The 21,822-nt window shown below is 51.0% G+C and overlaps 2 protein-coding genes across 2 annotated transcripts in view; both read left to right on the forward strand.

Moving 5' to 3' along the window:
• The first annotated feature begins 1,279 nt into the window (after nt 1-1,279).
• On the forward strand, nt 1,280-2,230 carry LOC137561808 (olfactory receptor 8D1-like). Its single transcript, XM_068273164.1, has one exon. The coding sequence runs from the start codon at nt 1,280-1,282 to the stop codon at nt 2,228-2,230; it is 951 nt and encodes a 316-aa protein (XP_068129265.1).
• Nucleotides 2,231-13,580: 11,350 nt separating this feature from the next.
• The window catches only part of PCOLCE (procollagen C-endopeptidase enhancer), a 62,891-nt gene continuing 54,649 nt past the window's right edge, over nt 13,581-21,822 (forward strand). The window contains exon 1 of the mRNA XM_068273888.1: nt 13,581-14,117. Coding sequence (XP_068129989.1) covers nt 14,035-14,117 — 83 coding nt within the window. The 5' untranslated portion in view covers nt 13,581-14,034. The remainder of the gene's footprint in view (nt 14,118-21,822) is intronic.

Raw genomic sequence — 21,822 nt, forward strand, 5'->3', positions numbered from 1 at the left:
CCTGACATCCCCCCTACCTCCAGTATAAGTGGCTCTCCCCCACAGTATAGCCTGCTGGCCTGCTGGACCCGCCCTTAATTCTGTGGTGCCCTAGGCCATGGCCTATGGGGCCTTGGCTTAAATCTGGCCCTGCCACTCGAGCAAAGAGCCGATGCTGCCCAATCTGATCCAAGTAACTGAAATTATTTAGATACTTTTAAGTAGCTTAAAGCGGACCTGAACTCAGAATGTCCTCTCTGCTCTAAAAGATACGCAAAAGCATAAAAACCTTCAAACAAAAAGCTAATCCTAAAATAAATCTGCCCTGTGATTACTTCCTGATTCATGGAAGCAGACATATTGTCATCAGCCTTTGCTTTCAAATGAGCTTATCTGCCATCTCTGCCATGGCAGTCAGGTGACACAGAAAGAGATCAAATTACAACTTGTGATTAGACACAGATGAGTGGGAATTAGACAGGCTAAACTCTCCATGCAGGGTTGATTTCTCTCTGTTTTCCTTCGGTCCTGTGCAAGAGTTCAGGTCCCCTTTAAAGCCTAAGTTTGAACAAATGATGGCATTCTGGCTGTTTCATGGTCATAGTTGGGGTAACGACCACTTCAATGATAGAGGAACTTTAGACTAAGACAGTGGGAATCTTGCAGAAGGTCCATTTGGTTCTGATCCAGTGTCCACAGCACGAGAGAGTCTCAATATCTCTAAACAACATGCATTCTCCACCACAGACTCTATGGAAAAAGACTCTCGTCACTTGAGTATGTAGTGTAAACCGGTTATCTATATTTTATTACTCCTTTAGAGTGGAGGTCCACAGTAACTGGCTTGAGAAGTCTACATTTTTGAAGCGTTATAACAGACAGGCTGGAGAAACATTGAGTGTTGTGTTGTTGGAATCATACTGTCATCTTCTTGTGGATGTTAAATTATCTTCTTTCACCCTGTAACCCTGTAAGTGGACAATTAAGTCTCTAGATGGGTTGTGTACTTTCACCTGCGTCACCTTCCATCTGAAGGTAGTCTGGTTTATAGCGGAGAACAAAGTCCATAAAGAGCTTTAGGAGATATTTGTCCAAGTTAGTAACACATTCGGGAACTCCACAGAGTCTCACTTTATTCATTCTAGACCGTTTTATAGGCCCTTCCGCTTCTCCTGTAGTCGGTCAAATTTGCCCAACTCCTCCCTCTCCTTTTCATGTGAAGAAAAGGGGAGTATCTTAGACTTATTTGGAGTGAGTGAACAAGCATAAACGTATCTACTCATCTCACCTTTAGCTCCTAATGGATATGGACGTGAATCTGACCAGACCAGATAGTTTTGTCCTCCTAGGACTGACCACTAACTCCTTTATCCAGAGACTCCTCTTTGTTCTGTTTTCCCTCATCTATACCTGCTCCTTCCTGAGTAATCTGGGGCTCATCCTCTTGATAAGGACGTTCCACCATCTTCATACTCCTATGTACTTCTTCCTGAGTCATCTGTCATTCGTAGACTTGTGTTATTCTTCCACCATCACCCCCAAAGTCCTGGCAGATTTCATCTCTGACACCAAGTCCATCTCGTTCATCGGATGTGCCGCTCAGATGTTTTCATTTGCCGTTTTTGTTATTTCAGAAAGTTATTTGGTGACAGCCATGGCGTATGACCGTTTTGTAGCCATATGCCAACCTCTGGTCTACCATAGTATTATGAACAAGCACAAGTGTTGGACAATGGTGTCTGGGGCTTATATAATCAGTTTTTTGGCTGCTGTCTCGCATACAATCACCATATTCTATTTCCCTTTGTGTGGCTCACATAGTATTAACCATTACTTCTGTGATATCCCACCACTTCTGAAGCTCATGTGCACCTACTCTTATCTCAGGAAGCTGGTTATGTTTGTTGTTTCTTTGTTCATGTGGCTTGCTTGTGTTCCCATTATACTGATGTCCTACGTCTCAATCATTTCCACCGTTTTAGGCATAAGTTCAGCTGAAGGCCGATCCAAGGCATTCTCCACTTGTGCTTCCCATCTCGCTGTAGTCATCTCTTTCTACGGGGCAGCTTTTGGAATCTACCTCCAACCAATCTTGGGTTTAAGTTGGGACAATGCCAGTAAGGTATTCTCCATTTTTTATACCGTGGTTTCTCCTTTGATTAACCCCCTTATATACAGTTTTAAAAATGCAGAAGTGAAAAAAGCTATTACGACTTTATTGTGTTTTGACCAAATCCTGAGACATTCCTAGAAGCCTCAGGATGTGGTAACCAAAGGCCATTAAAAAAGCTTGGAATTGAAATGTTGCCTACAAAAGGGGCTGTGCCGTTCACACCAGTGGGATCCATGGAGGTCATAGGGGAATGGCGCATGAGCTCCACTCTACGGTGGAGATCCCAGAACATGAAGAGATACTAAACTACGAATCTCTCTCTTTCGAGAGAGAGAGAAGGGTCTCTGCAACTGAGCCAAGTGTGTCCAACCAAACGTCCATAGAAGGGAGGTAATCTCTGGCTCTGAGCATCTCAGCTTGGATAAAGAGGCATAAGCCTTCATCAAGTGCTCTTAAGCGCAACGTGTAAGAATACACCCTGCGAAATGTATGCAAAGACTTCGGTGTTATTGTTGAGTTATCTTTCTTCTTCAGTATCCAAAATTGTTATCTCCTGTGGGGCAAGGAGAAAGATCCTCTGTTATTTCACAATTTCCTTGTGTTACACAATGACAATAAAGTACTTCAACTATTACACCTCTTGTACTATTACACAATAAAAGAGGTGGCACGGTGATGATCTGGCCAACAAGCAATCTTATATTGCAGTGCTTGAATCGGCCAGGGGTCTCCTACTCCTTTACACATCCCAAAAACATACAAAATCGCTCATAAAGTATGTTAAAGAACCACTATCTCGAAAAAAAGGAGGCAGTTAATATCTGACAGAACCGACAGGTTTTGGGCCAGTCCATCTCCTCATGGGGGATTCTCAGGGTTTTCTTTGTTTTCAGTAGCAATTCCTGAATAGCAGTTTAACTGCCAAAATAGTAACATACCAGCCAGCCTCCCTACTCACTTGCACACTATTTTGTCAGCTAGACTTTGCAACCGCTGTTCAGGAAATGCTGTTGAAAACCCTGAGAATCCCCCATGAGGAGATGGACTGGCCCAAAACCTGTTGGTTCTGTCAGATTTTAACTGCCTACTTTTTTCACAATAGTGGTCCATTAACATTGTTACGTTGGGGACCCTGTTGAGGGACAGTGAGTGACAGCAAATTGCAGCTTGAATCTTAATTGGGTCGATGCCTTCAATTCACCAAGCATTACCACATTACAGCTGAATTTACTAAACATGTAGAAGAACAGTGTAATATTGTAGATCAGTGTAATATTGAAGCAGAGTTCTATGAAAACAAAAGCCTGTCAGGTATCAGGTTTCACACACACAATTACAGATGTTTATGTTGCACATGTGATACATTTCCTCCGCTCTCTGTGAGAGAAAGCTCTGCCTGTCTCTGACTGAGCTCTCTGCACACACACAGGATTAACAGATGCAGTGTGAGGGAATTCCCCCTCCCCTCATGGATCATTCTGGTGTCAGATTACAGCAGACTGCCCATCAGAAAAGTGTGAAAGGAATTAGATCACAGCAAACAAGATAAAGATTCAAATGTATACACCAGTACTTGGCACCCGTACAATTCCTATCTTAATTGAAAAAAATATGTTAATTGATAGTTTTCCTTTAAGACTGCATGGAAACGCAAAATTACTGACTAGTGAGATAAATTATTGACTTGTGTGGTAAATACCTCAATAAATGTCAATTCCCATGCGGTAACACAAGTGAAATGTTTGGTATTTTAAAGTCGAATGAAACTCCCTATTAACTGAAAAAATAAAATAAAAATCGTCCAATGAGAAATTACTTACCTATCCTGCTATTTTTAATTTTCACTGTCAGATTAAGGAGAAATCTGATATGAAACAAAGCAAATAACATCTCTGCTGGTTTCCATCTTTAATGTTTCTCTGTGATGCCAAAAGTGACATCACTTCTGTCCTTTTCTTTTCAACCCCGCTCAGTGTTAATTACCCCTCCCTATTGCCACAGCTTACTGTCCCTCCCACAGCAACCATCACCTAGTCAACAGGCTAACATCACTGTGTGAACGCTTCAAGGGGAAAGGGGGCGGAATTCAATTACCTCTGGTCATAGTGTCCTTATCTTATCCGTAGGAAGCTTTCTGTTATTTGCATTCTGAGACAAGCTTGATACTGTAGCTAACGGAAAAAAACTTCCCATAATCCCACTGGCACTGCATAGCTCATGAAAGTCAGGTAAAGGCACCCAGACCAAAGAAAAACTGAGGGACATATAGGGACCTATTATAGAAAAAAAGGGGGGTTAAATATATTTATATTTGGGTCACAATTTTTTTTACTATTTTTATTTTTTATTTTTGGACGTTACAAACCCCGTGTCATAAAAACAATATTGTAGTACTCTCTATTCACCACTAGATGGTGCCAACATGATACTAGATGAAAACAATGGCATCACAATAAGTTTTCTTCATATGTTTAGATTAGAACATAAAAACATCGTTTGGTTGAAAAAAGATATCCGTCCATACAGCGTAACATAGTTATTTTCTGTTAGAATTCATCTACCACAGAAGATTTCTATTAGTGATAGAAAATCAAAGTAGAACAAAAGTATTACCTGCTGAATGATGTCAGGAGAACTTCCTGTAAGCCAGCACCTATTCAGTAAGGAGTCCTTGGGTGAGACTCCTAAGGCTCATACACACATCAGACCATAGTCTTTTGAAAATGAAAGATCACAGATCTGTTTTACCCCCTTCCATGTAGTATGAGAGCCATACTCTACACAGTCTATTCTATGGAGCTGAACTCCCCATCAGAAAAAAAACTTTGCAAGATGCTGCACACACAGATGCTGTACAGACACAAAAGATCTGTAGCTGCAAAAGATCTGTTCCTGCCAAAAATCCAACCCTGCAAATTGCAATGATAGTCTATGAGAACTGCAGATCATCGTACACACATGATTTAACTGACATTCATCTGCAGATCAGATCCACCAGGTTGGATTTTCAGATCTGCAGATCTGTCAGTTAAATCATGTGTTTACTATTCGATTCGACCTCGGACTTCGAGCTCACTATTCGAGTCGGTATTCGAGCTCATTATTCGAGCTGACTATTCGAATTGGCCTTAAATAGCTTCCAACACTTGTTTTGAGGGTGAATGATGCAAGAAACATCTTTTTTTCCCAAGTAACAACAGCAAGTGATTATGTGGGGATGTTCCTTTAAAAAAAAAGGTGGAAAGAGAAGAGAAGTTGTGTCCAAAATTCTGTTCAGTACTGTATATACTTCTTCTTCTTCTTCATCATCTTCTATATCTTCTTCTTCTATATCTTCTTCTTCTTCTTCTATATCTTCTTCTTCTTCTTCTTCTTCTTCTTCTTCTTCTTCTTCTTCTTCTTCTATATCTTCTTCTTCTTATATATCTTCTTCTTCTTCTTCATTTTCTTCTTCTTCTTCTATATCTTCTTCTTCTATATCTTCTTCTTCTTCTATATCTTCTTCTTCTTCTTCTTCTTCATCTTCTTCATCTTCATCTTCTTCTTCTTCATCTTCTTCATCTTCATCTTCTTCATCATCTTCTTCTTCATCGTCTTCTTCTTCTTCATCTTCTTCATCATCTTCTTCTTCATCGTCTTCTTCTTCTTCATCTTCTTCATCTTCTTCTTCATCTTCATCTTCTTCATCTTCATCTTCTTCTTCATCTTCTTCATCTTCTTCATCTTCTTCTTCTATATCTTCTTTTTCTATATCTTCTTTTTCTATATCCTCTTCTTATTATTATTTTTCTATTTCGTCTTCTTCTTTTTCTATATCTTCTTCTTCTTCTATATCGTCTTCTTCTTCTTCACTTATTTCTCTTTTATATTTTTTTTTTTAAAGAAATGCAGCTATTTTTGAGCGTAATAAATAGCTGGTGGCGCACGCATGTTGGAAGCGCCATTGTATGTGCTCCCTGGCAGTGGAAACACACAGACAGCAGGAGGTAAATTCAGCAGCAGGAGGAGGAGGATGAGTGTGTGGCAGCAGGCAGTCAGGTAGGTAGGCAGCGTGACATAATAGCCCTGGTACCTAGCGTTGATACCAGGGCTGTAAATAAACACAACAGGAGGTCCCAGACAGCGGTCGTGCAGCCCACATCGTGTCCAATACACAACTGGGACAACACAGTTTTCAACCAGGGCACCTCAGAAAAATTAAACCTTTTTTTTTTTTTTTAATGGTTTACTTTTTTTTTTTTACAGCAAATTACACAGATATAGCTATTGTTGGACGTAATAGCTGGTGGCAGAGTGGCAGCAGAAGGTAATTCTGTGTACCCTGGCAGTGGGAAACACAGACAGACAGCAGCAGCAGCAGCAGGAGGAATGGAGGAGTAATGAGAGTAGCTATTGTTGGACGTAATAGCTGGTGGCAGAGCGGCAGCAGAAGGTAAATCTGTGTACCGTTGGCAGTGGGAAACACAGACAGGCAGCAGCAGCAGCAGGAGGAATGGAGGAGTAATGAGAGTAGCTATTGTTGGACGTAATAGCTGGTGGCAGAGCGGCAGCAGAAGGTAAATCTGTGTACCCTTGGCAGTGGGACTGGGAAACACAGACAGGAAGCAGCAGCAGCAGGAGGAATGGAGGAGACTGTAGTGTGAGTGTGGCAGCAGGTAGGTAGGCAGCGTGACATAATAGCCCTGGTACCTAGCGTTGATACCAGGGCTGTAAATAAACACAACAGGAGGTCCCAGACAGCGGTCGTGCAGCCCACATCATGTCCAATACACAACTGGGACAACACAGTTTTCAACCCGGGCACCTCAGAAAAATTAAACCTTTTTTTTACAGCAAATTACACAGATATAGCTATTGTTGGACGTAATAGCTGGTGGCAAAGCGGCAGCAGAAGGTAATTCTGTGTACCCTGGCAGTGGGAAACACAGACAGACAGCAGAAGGGCAGTACACAGCAGCCCACTGTAGATGTAAAATGTGTGGCTGTAGGCGACGTAATAGTCAAAGTGAACCAGGCTGGCTTAGTGAGCAGGAGCCAGGAGGTGGTAAAGGGTGGTAAGGCACATTAACGATGGTTCTTCCGGCAGCCAGTTCATGTCCCCCTCTCGCCGACAACAGGGGCCAGGAACTCGCCTTCCACCCACGCCTGGTTCATCTTGAGAAACGTCAGTCTGTCCACAGACTTGTGAGACAGACGTGAGCGTTTCTCGGTGACCACGCCACCAGCTGCACTGAAGCAGCGCTCGGACAGCACGCTGGAAGGGGGGCAGGACAGCACTTCCAGGGCGTACTGCGCCAGCTCGCTCCAGATCTCCAGGCGCTTGACCCAATACTCCATGGGATCAACAGGGGCATCGCTATCAAGCCTGATCTAGGACCCCATGTAGTCAGCCACCATTCGGGTCAGGCGCTGGCTGTGACCGGAGGAGGATGCTGCTACATGCACCTCCTCTCTAGTCACTGCTGCCGGAGCCTCTACAGTCCTGTAGAGCTCGTTGCTGAGAGACAGCAGGTCTGTGGGGCGCTTGCTGCTGGATGCAGGCACCTGCTGCTGCCTCTGTGCTGGCTGGATAGTGGGGGTGGAAGGCAGGGGGAAGGCTTCCTCCAAGCGCTCAACAAGGGCCTGCTGCAAGCTCCTTATTTGTTGCGCTGGGTCTCCTCCTGCAGGCGACAGGAACTGGCTCAACTTCCCCTTGAGGCGTGGGTCCAACATCATGCTGATCCAGATGTCCTCCCTCTGCTTCATCTGGATCACCCTGGGGTCCTTGCGCAGGCACGTCAGCATGTGCGCTGCCATTGGGAAGAGGCGGGCCACGTGTGCTGGCACATCAACGGAAGTGCTGTTCTCATCCTCCTCCTCTGCCGCCTCATCCTCTCTCCACCCCCGCACCAACTCAGCTGCGCTGTGCTGATCCCCCTCATCAGCAGCAAGGTCAGGGACCTCCACCAAGTCCTCCTCCTCCCCCTCAGAGGTGGACTGTGCAGCTGCTTGCCGCTCCTGCTGGTCCAAGGCTGCCGCTCCCTGTTCCAGCAAAGCATCGAGGGCCCTGTTCAGCAGACAAACCAGGGGCACCCACTCGCAGACCATAGCATGGTCCCTGCTCACCATGTTAGTGGCCTGCAGAAAGGGAGCCAGCACTAAGCACACCTGCTGCATGTGCCTCCAGTCATCATCGGGGACGATGGACGGGATGTTGCTGGTCTTGTCCCTTCTCTGAGCGGCGGAAACAGTGGCCCTGGCAAGGTACTGGTTGACAGCGTGCTTCTGTTCATCCAGACGCTCCAACATCGCCAGGGTGGAGTTCCAGCGAGTCGGAACGTCAAGGATCAGCCGATGGCGTGGCAGCTCCAGCTCCTTTTGCACGTCTTCCAGGCTCGCACAGGCTGCAGCCGAGCGCCGGAAGTGACGCACAACGTTCCTTGCCGTTTCCAGCAGTTCGCCCATCCCCTGGTAGGTGCGCAACAACTTCTGCACCACCAGGTTCAGCACGTGGGCAAGACAGGGGATGTGGGTCAGGTTTCCCCTGTCAATTGCGGCAACCAGATTGGCCCCATTGTCGGCCACCACCTCTCCGACTCTGAGGCCTCTGGGGGTCAGCCAAATCCTCTCCTGCTCCTGGAGTTTGGCCAACACATGGGTTGCCGTCAATTTGGTCTTCCCAAGGCTGACCAACTGCAGCAGCGCTTGGCAGTGGCGAGCCTTCACGCTGCTGCTGAGGCGGGGGGTTTGGCCAGGTGTGCTGGAGGATGGCAGAGGATCGGAGGAACCTGCTGCAGTTCCCCTGACCCTGCGGGGTGGCACCACCCACTGTGTTGCTGCTGCTGCTGTGCCCGCTGCTGCTCTCCCATCCTCACCCCCTTCCACCAAGCTGACCCAGTGGACAGTGAAGGACAGGTAGCGGCCTGTCCCGAAGCGGCTGCTCCAGGAGTCCATGGTGACGTGGACCCTTTCACCAACCGCGTGCTCCAGCCCTCGCTCCACATTGGCCATCACAAAGCGGTGCAGTGCAGGAATGGCCTTGCGGGCGAAAAAGTGTCTGCTGGGGAGCTGCCAGTCTGGGGCTGCACAAGCAAGCAGCGCACGCATGTCGCTCCCCTCCTGCACGAGCGTGTACGGCAGGAGTTGGGAGCACATGGCCCGTGCCAGCAAGCCGTTCAGCTGCCGCACGCAACGGCTGCTGGGAGGCAGAGCCCTAACCACCCCCTGGAAGGACTCGCTCAAAAGGCTCTGGCGTGGCCTTTTGCTGGCACGGAAATCAGCAGACACAGCAGAGGAGGCCACTGAGGACTGGCTGCCAGAACAGGCCTCAGTGTCGGCGGCAGGAGTTGCAGAGGGGGGAGGAGCAGTGCGTTTCCGCACTCCTGCTGGTGCTGCTGGAGGAGCAGGAGGGCGGGTGGCTGCTGTTGCTGCTGCTGCTGCTGCTGCTGCTGCTGAAGGCTGTGCAGTGATGGGTGTGGTGCCACTGCCAGCACCAGATGCCTTCAGCCTCTGGAACTCCTCATGCTGGTGGAAATGTTTCGCAGCAAGGTGGTTGATGAGCGAGCTCGTGCTGAACTTTAAGGGGTCTGCACCTCTGCTCAACTTCCGCTGACAGTGGTTGCAAGTGGCGTACTTGCTGTACACTGTGGGCATAGTGAAAAATCGCCAGATTGGTGACAAAAACAACCCCCTACGGCCTGGAGCCGCTGCTTCCTGTCTCCCTGTGGTGGTTGGGGGGGGGGGGGGCTTGGGTGCGGCTGGTGGTGGTACTGGCAGATGCTGCTGCTGCTGAGCCTGAGACACCAGCAGGCTGTGGGGCCTGCCTACTGCTGCCAATGCTTGCAATGATGTGCCTCCTTGCAAGGCCCACAAGCGCATCCTCCTCCTCCTCCTCAGAGCTGCTGATGATGACATCCCCAGGTGCTGGTGGTGGCGGCACCCAGTCTTTGTCTGTCACCACATCATCATCATCATCATCCTCCCCCTCCTGAAACATGTCCTGCTGGGATGATGACCCCCCAAACTCCTCTCCTGATGCATGGATGGGCTGCTTGACTGTCGCCACAGTCTTGCTGTCCAATCCCTCATCCCCCAAAGTGCCCATCAGCATCTCCTCCTCCAAATCGCCAACAACAGCAGACAATACCCTGATGGTGCCTGGGGTAAAAATACTGCTGAGTGACAGGTCGCCAACTTGTGACGGTGAACTGGCCTCCTCCCCAGGTCCTGCTGGGCGGCTGCTGCGAACAGGGGTGGTGGTGGTGGTGAGGGTGGAGGCCTCGGATGCAGAGCTGATGGCGGGCTGCTCATCCTCCGTCATCAGTTGCACCACAGTGGCTGCATCCTTTTCCTCAATGGGACGTTTCCGACCCGGCTGGAGGAAAATAGGAGCAGGTACTACACGCTGCTGCTGCTGTGTCTCTGCAGCGTGAGTTGCTCCTGCTGGGCGGCGCCCAAGGCGTCCACGGCCAGTGGCTATTGGAGGAATGTTAGCCACTGACGCAGCTGCTGCTGCTGCGGAACTGTGCATGGTGGCGCGGCCGCGGCTTGCCACAATGCTGCTCCCTCTCCTCTTGATTCCCTTGCTGCCCTTCCCCTTGCCCAAACCGCGCTGGCTGCCACTTCCAAACATCTTTGATGTTTTGGGCGTAAACAAAAAAGTTTTTTAAAAGGGCGGGTGAAAAAGTGGGGTACTTTAATGGAGTGGGTTGGTGGGTGAGGTGACACTAATCACTAAGTGATTAGATCGCTAAGTGATTACTAGTACAGTACTAATACAAAATACAATAATTCAGTAATCAGTATAAGTGTGAACAGTGAACAGTGAGTGTGTCCCCTAGTACACTAACTAGAAAATACAATAATCAGTAGTAATCAGATTAAGTAGAAGGAAATAAAGTGTGTGTGTGTACTGAGTGCACACACACACACACGCAGGAGCTAGCCTATGAACAGTGACTGAGTGTCCCTAGTAGTAAGTAGTAAGTAAGTGTACAACTAGAAATTACAATAATCAGTAGTAATCAGAAGGAAATAGAGTGTGTGTACACTACAGACAGTGAGTGCACGCACACACACACACGCAGGAGCTAGCCTATGAACAGTGACTGAGTGTCCCTAGTAGTAAGTAGTAACAGTAGGTACAACTAGAAATTACAATAATCAGTAGTAATCAGAAGGAAATAGAGTGTGTGCACACTACACTACAGACAGTGAGTGCACGCACACACACACGCAGGAGCTAGCCTATGAACAGTGACTGAGTGTCCCTAGTAGTAAGTAAGTAAGTGTACAACTAGAAATTACAATAATCAGTAGTAATCAGAAGGAAATAGAGTGTGTGTACTGACAGTGCACGCACACACACACGCAGCGCAGGAACTAGCCTATGAACAGTGACTGAGTGTCCCTAGTAGTAAGTAGTTAGTAAGTACAACTAGAAATTACAATAATCAATAGTAATCAGAAGGAAATAGAGTGTGTGTACTGTGCACGCACACGCAGGAGCTATGAACAAACAGTGACAGTGAGTGTCCTAGTACAGTTACTACAAAATACAATCACTCAGTAGTAAAGGTAGGACAGCAGAAACACTGGTATAATAAACTAACAGGGGACAGGAGGACAGCTGCCCACACAGGCAAGGCCCTGAGGCCTAAAGCAGTGTGAGCTTGCCTGCAGCAGCTGTGTCTGTCTCTATGTAACACACAAGCTACTAACTAAAATACAATGTCTATCTAACTAACAACAATATAGGTGTGTATAGGAGGTGTATGTGAGCAAAAACGCTAGGTAGTTGACCACAATAAAGCTCTTGCTAAGCCAAAGCACAAAGGAGCAGATCTCTCTCTGTACAAAGTCAGGCAAGGACGGAAAAACGGAACATGGCGGCCGCTATTTATAGGGTAGGGGCTGGCCAGGGTCCCCCTCTGTGATTGGCTGCCGTCAGAGGGCCTGGGAGCCCTCTGATTGGCTCTAAGGACATCAATCTGTGCTATGACGCTATTCGAGCTCGGTATTCGAGCTCGAATAGCGCTGTTAGCTCGAATAGCTCGAATAGTGAATGGGCTATTCGCGTTTACTCGAATAGCCCATTCGAATAGCTGCAGCTATTCAGAGCTCGAATACCGAGCTCGAATAGCTGAAAAAAGAGCTCGAATATTCGAGCTACTCGAATATTCGAGCTCTGCTGAGCACCACTGCTTTGGGTTGTAGTTTGTGCACTCAGCCTCCAAAAGGTTCACCACCACTGTCATAATCTAATGTCCCACCATTGCTAGGTTCATGTAAATTTGTCTCCACCTGTGACCACACCCACATTTTGGTCCATGACCACACCCATTTTTCAGCGCAGCCGCACAATGTAGCCCCATTTTTCGGCTAAGCGAGCCGCACATTGTCTTCCTGATTGGGGGGGGGGGGGGGGGGGGGTGTCTGTGGATAATGAGCACCGGGTGCCAAATACCCTAGGTACGCCACTGAGTTAGTGGACACCTAAAAGAGGAACTCCAGTGAAAATAATGTAATAAAAAAGTGCTTAATTTTTAGAATAATTATGTATGAATAATTTAGTCAATGTTTGCCCATTGTAAAATCTTTTAAATCCCTGATTTACATTCTGACATTTATTACATAGTGACATTTTTACTGCTGGCAGGTGATGTAGCTGCTGCATGCTTTTTTGGCAGTTGGAACAGCTGTAAACAGCTATTTCCCACAATGCAACAAGGTTCACAGACAGGAAACTGCCAGGAGTACCACGGTCCTGAGAGTTTCTTGTGGGAGGGCTTTAACCACAATATCAGTCATACAGCGCCCCCTGATGGTCTGTTTGTGAAAAGGAATAGATTTCTCATGTAAAAGGGGGTATCAGCTACTGATTGGGATAAAGTTCAATTCTTGGTCGGAGTTTCTCTTTAAAGGGAACCTAAACTGAGAAGGATATGGATTTTTCCTATTAAAATAATACCAGTTGCCTGACTCTCCTGCTGATCCTGTGTCTCTAATACTTTCAGCCACAGCCCCTGAACAAGCATGCAGATCAGGTGCTCTGACTGAAGTCAGACTGGATTAGCTGCATGCTTGTTTCAGGGTTGTGATTCAGCCAATACTGCAGCCAAAGAGATCAGCAGGGCTGCCAGGCAACTAGTATTGTCTAAAAGGAAACATCCATATCCCTCTCAGTTTAGGTTCCCTTTAAGCAGACTTATCGAAAACCCAGATCACACAACACGCTTCTGTCCTCATCGCTCTCCCCCTGCAGTGTGTGACTGTGGAGGGCAGATCCTCTCCATGTGTCTTCCTGAGTGCGGAGGAGCAGGTGGGCCGGGGACACGCGGGGACACTTGGCCGCCAGGTGTGCCAGCGCGCGGTGCTGACGTATCCTGAGACAGCGGAGTGCGGGGGGTCGGCGTGCGCTGCAGAGAGCAGAGGAGGCGACATCTGGATCTGATTTTACCAGATTCTTCCTCCCCCTCCTCTTCTGACAACTAGCCCTGACTCTTCTCCAACACACTCACTCCCATCTGGATCTCTCATCTGCTGCTGGGGGACAAAGGAAGTCCTAGACCCTCATTCTGAGTGGAGACAGCAGAGATCACCCCCTGCACAGTATATAGAGACTGGCCCCCTGCCCTACAGGACTCTGACCCATCCATCCTGATCACAGAGGGGACACTGACCGCCTGCCCTGCACACACACACAGACTGGGGACTGGCCCCCTGCCCTATGGGACTCTGACCCACCCGTCCTGATCACAGAGTGGACACTGACCGCCTGCCCTGCACACACACAGAGACTGTGGACTGGCCCCCTGCCCTGTACACACACACAGACACACAGACTTTGGACCCAGTTCCTGTCCTCTAGTGTCCAGATACTGACCCCTTACATTATACACTATATCGGGTGCCGTCCCCCTCCCTGCACAGTCTGCAGACTCTGATCTGACTCGTCGGACAACATGGTCATCGTCCTCCTGCTCTGTCTCTGCCTGGGGGTCTCGTGGGGTCAGGAAATCGTTACCCCCTCCCCCAAATACACCAGGTAAGAGTGTTACCTTGCTGGAAATTTTCTGTATGGCTGTTGTGTGTAATTGTTGTTATTTAGTATTTATGTAGCACTGACATCTTCTGCAGCACATTACAGAGTACATAGTCATGTCACTGACTGTCCTCAGAGGAGCTCACACTCTAATCCTACCATAGTCATAGTCTAATGTCCTACCATATTATTATTGTGTATTTATATAGCAGTGACATCTTCTGCAGCACATTACAGAATACATAGTCATGTCACTGGCTGTCCTCAGAGGAGCTCACAATCTAATCCTACCATAGTCATAGTGTAATGTCCTACCATATTATTATGTATTTATATAGCACGGACATCTTCTGCAGCACATTACAGAGTACATAGTCATGTCACTGACTGTCCTCAGAGGAGCTCACACTCTAATCCCACCATAGTCATAGTCTAATGTCCTACCATATTATTATTATGTATTTATATAGCACTGACATCTTCTGCAGCACATTACAGAGTACATAGTCATCATGTCACTGACTGTCCTCAGAGGAGCTCACAATCTAATCCCTACCATAGTCATAGTCTAATGTCCTACCATATTATTATTATGTATTTATATAGCAGTGACATCTTCTGCAGCACATTACAGAGTACATAGTCATGTCACTGACTGCCCTCAGAGGAGCTCTATTCCTACCATAGTCATAGCCTAATTTCCTACCATATTATTTTTATTATTATGTATTTATATTGCAGTGACATCTTCAGCAGCACTTTACAGAATACAGAGTACAGAGTACATAGTCATGGCGCTGTCTGTCCTCAGAGGAGTTTACAATCTAATCCTAATCCTGATGACTCTATCAAAGACTTTCCACCAGACCTTTACCGGTGGTTTGAGGTGGTGCAGCTCTTTCCTGATGGCATAGAACGTTCGGCATGCTTTGGCTTTTAGGGCCTCTATGGCTGGCTTAAATGGGCACTACGGCAAAAATTATGCTGTTCCATTATCCCCACATCAGTTATTTTATATGGACAGCATACATTTCACCATACACCTTCTGTTAAAAAAATAGCTCCTAACACCACCCTACTCCCCTACAGGGTTGAGCTGCATCATCTCATCAGATCTTGCGATGGACAGCAGACATTCTACACCACTGATTTATAATGTGGCTCAACCACTACAGAGATGGGCTGTTTCTTTTCACATGTAACTAGTTAAGTAAATAAATAAATAAACAGGCTGCTAATTAGTTACTTACCAGCGTGTGTATTAATTGACTTAGCTAGTTACATGTGAAAAGCAACAGCACAGCTCTGTAGTGTGTGAGCTGCATTATAAATCAGCTGTGTAGTGTCTGCTAGCAGTTTAGCAGAGAGGAGTCCATCGCAAGATCTGTTGTAATGATGCAGCTCAACTCTGTAGGGGAGTAGGGTGGTGTTAGGAGCTATTTTCTTTGGCGAAATGTATGCGTTCCATATTAAATAACTGATGGTGGGGATAATGACAGAGCATCATTTTCATCAGAGTGCCCCTTTAAGGCTTCCAGATTGGTTGATTTCCAGGCCAAGGTAGGTATATTTGTCAGTTCTGCTGCTGTCACAGTCATTGGGCTCGATTCACAAAGCGGTGCTAACCCAGTTAGAGACTTTAGGCGTGATAACCATTTTTATCATGCCTAAACTCAGTTTAGGCATGATAAGTTTAGGCATGCTAAGTTTAGGCATGCTAAGTTTAGATAAGTTTAGATCGCATGCAAAGTCCCGCACGCAAAGCAGCGCCATTAAACTCTATGCAAAGTGCACCAGACTTTGCTAGCGCAAAACTTTTGATCAGCTGTGCACTGCGGTGCTAACCCAGTTGGTGCTTAAACTTATCACGCCTAAAAACTTATCACACCTAAACTTATCATGCCTAAACGTATCATGCCTAAACAGAGTTTAGGCGTGATAAAGGGCTTTTCACCAGGGTGCTAACTGTTAGCACCGCTTTGTGAATCAGGCCCATTGAGTGTAAAGGATGGGCTCTGGGCCACTCGTTCATCAGGAATGGCCATTATTGCCCTAATCAGGAGGCAGGCAGTGTGTAGCTCCATAGAGGTTATTATTACTCAGGCCGGTGTATTGTACGACTTCTGGCAGAGGAAATGGAAAAGGATTCCCCATTAGCTGCTACAGGCCACTGGCTTCCATTCCGTCTGGCTGCTACGGAAACTGCAAGGTATCACATGTGAATGCAATCAGTGTAGAATGGTCCATGCAGCAGTGCTGTGATCCATGCCGGGGGGAGGGGCAAGGGTGCAAACTTTGATCCATGCTGGGGGGAAGGGGAGGAGCCAGGGGTGCAAACTATGATCCCAGCCATAGGAGAGCCAGGGGCGCAAACTACAAGCTGTAGGGGAGGCAGTGATGCAAACTGAAAATCCAGCTGGAGGGAAGTCAGCTCCTCATACCACGCTGCACTCGCCCCTCCTCATACCACGCTGCACTCGCCCCTCCTCATACCACGCTGCACTCGCCCCTCCTCATACCACGCTGCACTCGCCCCTCCTCATACCACGCTGCACTCGCCCCTCCTCATACCACGCTGCACTCGCCCCTCCTCATACCACGCTGCACTCTCCCCTCCTCATACCACGCTGCACTCTCCCCTCCTCATACCACGCTGCACTCGCCCCTCCTCATACCACGCAGCACTCGCCCCCTCCTCATACCACGCTGCACTCTCCCCTCCTCATACCACGCTGCACTCGCCCCTCCTCATACCACGCTGCACTCGCCCCTCCTCATACCACGCTGCACTCTCCCCTCCACATACCACGCTGCACTCACCCCTCCTCATACCACGCTGCACTCACCCCTCCTCATACCACGCTGCACTCACCCCTCCTCATACCACGCTGCACTCACCCCTCCTCATACCACGCTGCACTCACCCCCTCCTCATACCACGCTGCACTCGCCCCTCCTTATACCACGCTGCACTCGCCCCTCCTTATACCACGCTGCACTCTCCCCTCCTCATACCACGCTGCACTCACCCCTCCTCATACCACGCTGCACTCTCCCCTCCTCATACCACGCTGCACTCTCCCCTCCTCATACCACGCTGCACTCACCCCTCCTCATACCACGCTGCACTCACCCCTCCTCATACCACGCTGCACTCACCCCTCCTCATACCACGCTGCACTCACCCCTCCTCATACCACGCTGCACTCACCCCCTCCTCATACCACGCTGCACTCGCCCCTCCTTATACCACGCTGCACTCACCCCTCCTTATACCATGCTGCACTCTCCCCTCCTCATACCACGCTGCACTCACCCCTCCTCATACCACACTGCACTCTCCCCTCCTCATACCACGCTGCACTCTCCCCTCCTCATACCACGCTGCACTCGCCCCTCCTCATACCACGCTGCACTCGCCCCTCCTCATACCACGCTGCACTTGCCCCTCCTCATACCACGCTGCACTCACCCCTCCTCATACCACGCTGCACTCTCCCCTCCTCATGCCACGCTGCACGCGCCCCTCCTCATACCATGCTGCACTCACCCCTCCTCATACCATGCTGCACTCACCCCTCCTCATATCACACTGCACTCACCCCTCCTCATACCACGCTGCACTCGCCCCTCCTCATATCATGCTGCACTCACCCCTCCTCATACCACGCTGCACTCGCCCCTCCTCATACCACGCTGCACTCACCCCTCCTCATGCCACGCTGCACTCGCACCTACTCATACCACGCTGCACTCGCCCCTCCTCATACCACGCTGCACTCGCCCCTCCTCATACCACGCTGCACTCGCCCCTCCTCATACCACGCTGCACTCGCCCCTCCTCATACCACGCAGCACTCGCCCCTCCTCATACCACGCTGCACTCTCCCCTCCTCATACCACGCTGCACTCGCCCCTCTCATACCACGCTGCACTCACCCCTCCTCATACCACGCTGCACTCTCCTCTCCTCATACCACGCTGCACTCTCCCCTCCTCATGCCACACTGCAACTCACCCCTCCTCATACCACGCTGCACTCGCCCCTCCTCATACCACGCTGCACTCGCCCCTCCTCATACCAGGCTGCACTCACCCCTCCTCATACCACGCTGCACTCACCCCTCCTCATACCACGCTGCACTCTCCCCTCCTCATGCCACGCTGCACTCGTCCCTCCTCATATCACACTGCACTCACCCCTCCTCATACCACGCTGCACTCGCCCCTCCTCGTACCACGCTGCACTCTCCCCTCCTCATGCCACGCTGCACGCGCCCCTCTTCATACCATGCTGTACTCGCCCCTCCTCATACCACGCTGCACTCACCCCTCCTCATACCATGCTGCACTCACCCCTCCTCATACCACGCTGCACTCTCCCCTCCTCATACCACGCTGCACTCGCCCCTCCTCATACCACGCTGCACTCGTCCCTCCTCATACCACGCTGCACTCGCCCCTCCTCGTACCACGCTGCACTCTCCCCTCCTCATGCCACGCTGCACGCGCCCCTCTTCATACCATGCTGTACTCGCCCCTCCTCATACCACGCTGCACTCACCCCTCCTCATACCATGCTGCACTCACCCCTCCTCATACCATGCTGCACTCGCCCCTCCTCATGCCACGCTGCACTCTCCCCTCCTCATACCACGCTGCACTCGCCCCTCCTCATACCACGCTGCACTCGCCCCTCCTCATACCACGCTGCACTCGCCCCTCCTCATACCACGCTGCACTCGCCCCTCCTCATACCACGCTGCACTCGCCCCTCCTCATGCCACGCTGCACTCACCCCTCCTCATACCACGCTGCACTCGCCCCTCCTCATACCACGCTGCACTCGCCCCTCCTCATACCTCGCTGCACCCGCCCCTCCTCATGCCACGCTGCACTCACCCCTCCTCATACCACGCTGCACTCGCCCCTCCTCATACCACGCTGCACTCGCTCCTCCTCATACCACGCTGCACTCGCTCCTCCTCATACCACGCTGCACTCGCCCCTCCTCATACCACGCTGCACTCTCCCTTCCTCATACCACGCTGCACTCTCCCTTCCTCATGCCACGCTGCACTCGCCCCTCCTCATACCACGCTGCACTCGCCCCTCCTCATACCACGCTGCACTCTCCTCTCCTCATACCACGCTGCACTCTCCCCTCCTCATGCCACGCTGCACTCGCCCCTCCTCATATCACACTGCACTCACCCCTCCTCATACCACGCTGCACTCGCCCCTCCTCATACCACGCTGCACTCTCCCCTCCTCATGCCACGCTGCACGCGCCCCTCTTCATACCATGCTGCACTCGCCCCTCCTCATACTACGCTGCACTCACCCCTCCTCATACCATGCTGCACTCACCCCTCCTCATACCATGCTGCACTCACCCCTCCTCATATCACACTGCACTCACCCCTCCTCATACCACGCTGCACTCGCCCCTCCTCATACCACGCTGCACTCACCCCTCCTCATACCACGCTGCACTCGCCCCTCCCCATGCCACGCTGCACTCACCCCTCCTCATGCCACGCTGCACTCGCCCCTCCTCATACCACGCTGCACTCACCCCTCCTCATGCCACGCTGCACTCACCCCTCCTCATACCACGCTGCACTCGCCCCTCCTCATACCACGCTGCACTCACCCCTCCTCATACCACGCTGCACTCACCCCTCCTCATACCACGCTGCACTCATCCCTCCTCATACCACGCTGCACTCTCCCCTCCTCATGCCACGCTGCACTCGCCCCTCCTCATACCACGCTGCACTCGCCCCTCCTCATACCACGCTGCACTCGCCCCTCCTCGTACCACGCTGCACTCGCCCCTCCTCGTACCACGCTGCACTCTCCCCTCCTCGTACCACGCTGCACTCTCCCCTCCTCATACCACGCTGCTCTCGCCCCTCCTCATACCACGCTGCACTCGCCCCTCCTCCTACCACGCTGCACTCGCCCCTCCTCATACCACGCTGCACTCGCCCCTCCTCATGCCACGCTGCACTCACCCCTCCTCATACCACGCTGCACTCGCCTCTCCTCATACCACGCTGCACTCCCCCTCCTCATACCACGCTGCACTCACCCCTCCTCATACCACGCTGCACTCGCCCCTCCTCATACCACACTGCACTCACCCCTCCTCATACCACGCTGCACTCATCCCTCCTCATACCACGCTGCACTCTCCCCTCCTCATGCCACGCTGCACTCGCCCCTCCTCATACCACGCTGCACTCGCCCCTCCTCATACCACGCTGCACTCGCCCCTCCTCGTACCACGCTGCACTCGCCCCTCCTCGTACCACGCTGCACTCTCCCCTCCTCGTACCACGCTGCACTCTCCCCTCCTCTTACCACGCTGCTCTCGCCCCTCCTCATACCACGCTGCACTCGCCCCTCCTCATACCACGCTGCACTCGCCCCTCCTCATACCACGCTGCACTCGCCCCTCCTCATGCCACGCTGCACTCACCCCTCCTCATACCACGCTGCACTCGCCCCTCCTCATGCCACGCTGCACTCACCCCTCCTCATACCACGCTGCACTCGCCCCTCCTCATACCACGCTGCACTCGCCCCTCCTCATACCACGCTGCACCCGCCCCTCCTCATGCCACGCTGCACTCACCCCTCCTCATACCACGCTGCACTCGCCCCTCCTCATACCACGCTTCACTCTCCCCTCCTCATGCCACGCTGCACGCGCCCCTCTTCATACCATGCTGTACTCGCCCCTCCTCATACCACGCTGCTCTCACCCCTCCTCATACCATGCTGCACTCACCCCTCCTCATACCACGCTGCACTCGCCCCTCCTCATGCCACGCTGCACTCTCCCCTCCTCATACCACGCTGCACTCGCCCCTCCTCATACCACGCTGCACTCGCCCCTCCTCATACCACGCTGCACTCGCCCCTCCTCATACCACGCTGCACTCGCCCCTCCTCATACCACGCTGCACTCGCCCCTCCTCATACCACGCTGCACTCTCCCCTCCTCATACCACGCTGCACTCTCCCCTCCTCATACCACGCAGCACTCGCCCCCTCCTCATACCACGCTGCACTCTCCCCTCCTCATACCACGCTGCACTCTCCCCTCCTCATACCACGCTGCACTCGCCCCTCCTCATACCACGCTGCACTCGCCCCTCCTCATACCACGCTGCACTCGCCCCTCCTCATACCACGCTGCACTCACCCCTCCTCATACCACGCTGCACTCACCCCCTCCTCATACCACGCTGCACTCGCCCCTCCTTATACCACGCTGCACTCGCCCCTCCTTATACCACGCTGCACTCTCCCCTCCTCATACCACGCTGCACTCACCCCTCCTCATACCACGCTGCACTCTCCCCTCCTCATACCACGCTGCACTCGCCCCTCCTCATACCACGCAGCACTCGCCCCCTCCACATACCACGCTGCACTCACCCCTCCTCATACCACGCTGCACTCACCCCTCCTCATACCACGCTGCACTCACCCCTCCTCATACCACGCTGCACTCACCCCTCCTCATACCACGCTGCACTCACCCCCTCCTCATACCACGCTGCACTCGCCCCTCCTTATACCACGCTGCACTCGCCCCTCCTTATACCACGCTGCACTCTCCCCTCCTCATACCACGCTGCACTCACCCCTCCTCATACCACGCTGCACTCTCCCCTCCTCATACCACGCTGCA

This window comes from Hyperolius riggenbachi, chromosome 3 (genome assembly GCF_040937935.1).
Source record: "Hyperolius riggenbachi isolate aHypRig1 chromosome 3, aHypRig1.pri, whole genome shotgun sequence".
In the NCBI taxonomy this organism is placed as follows: Eukaryota; Metazoa; Chordata; class Amphibia; order Anura; family Hyperoliidae; genus Hyperolius; species Hyperolius riggenbachi.

Excerpts from the sequence above, each read along its gene's own strand:
- LOC137561808 (XM_068273164.1), top strand. The coding sequence starts at position 1,280 with ATGGATATGGACGTGAATCTGACCAGACCAGATAGTTTTGTCCTCCTA.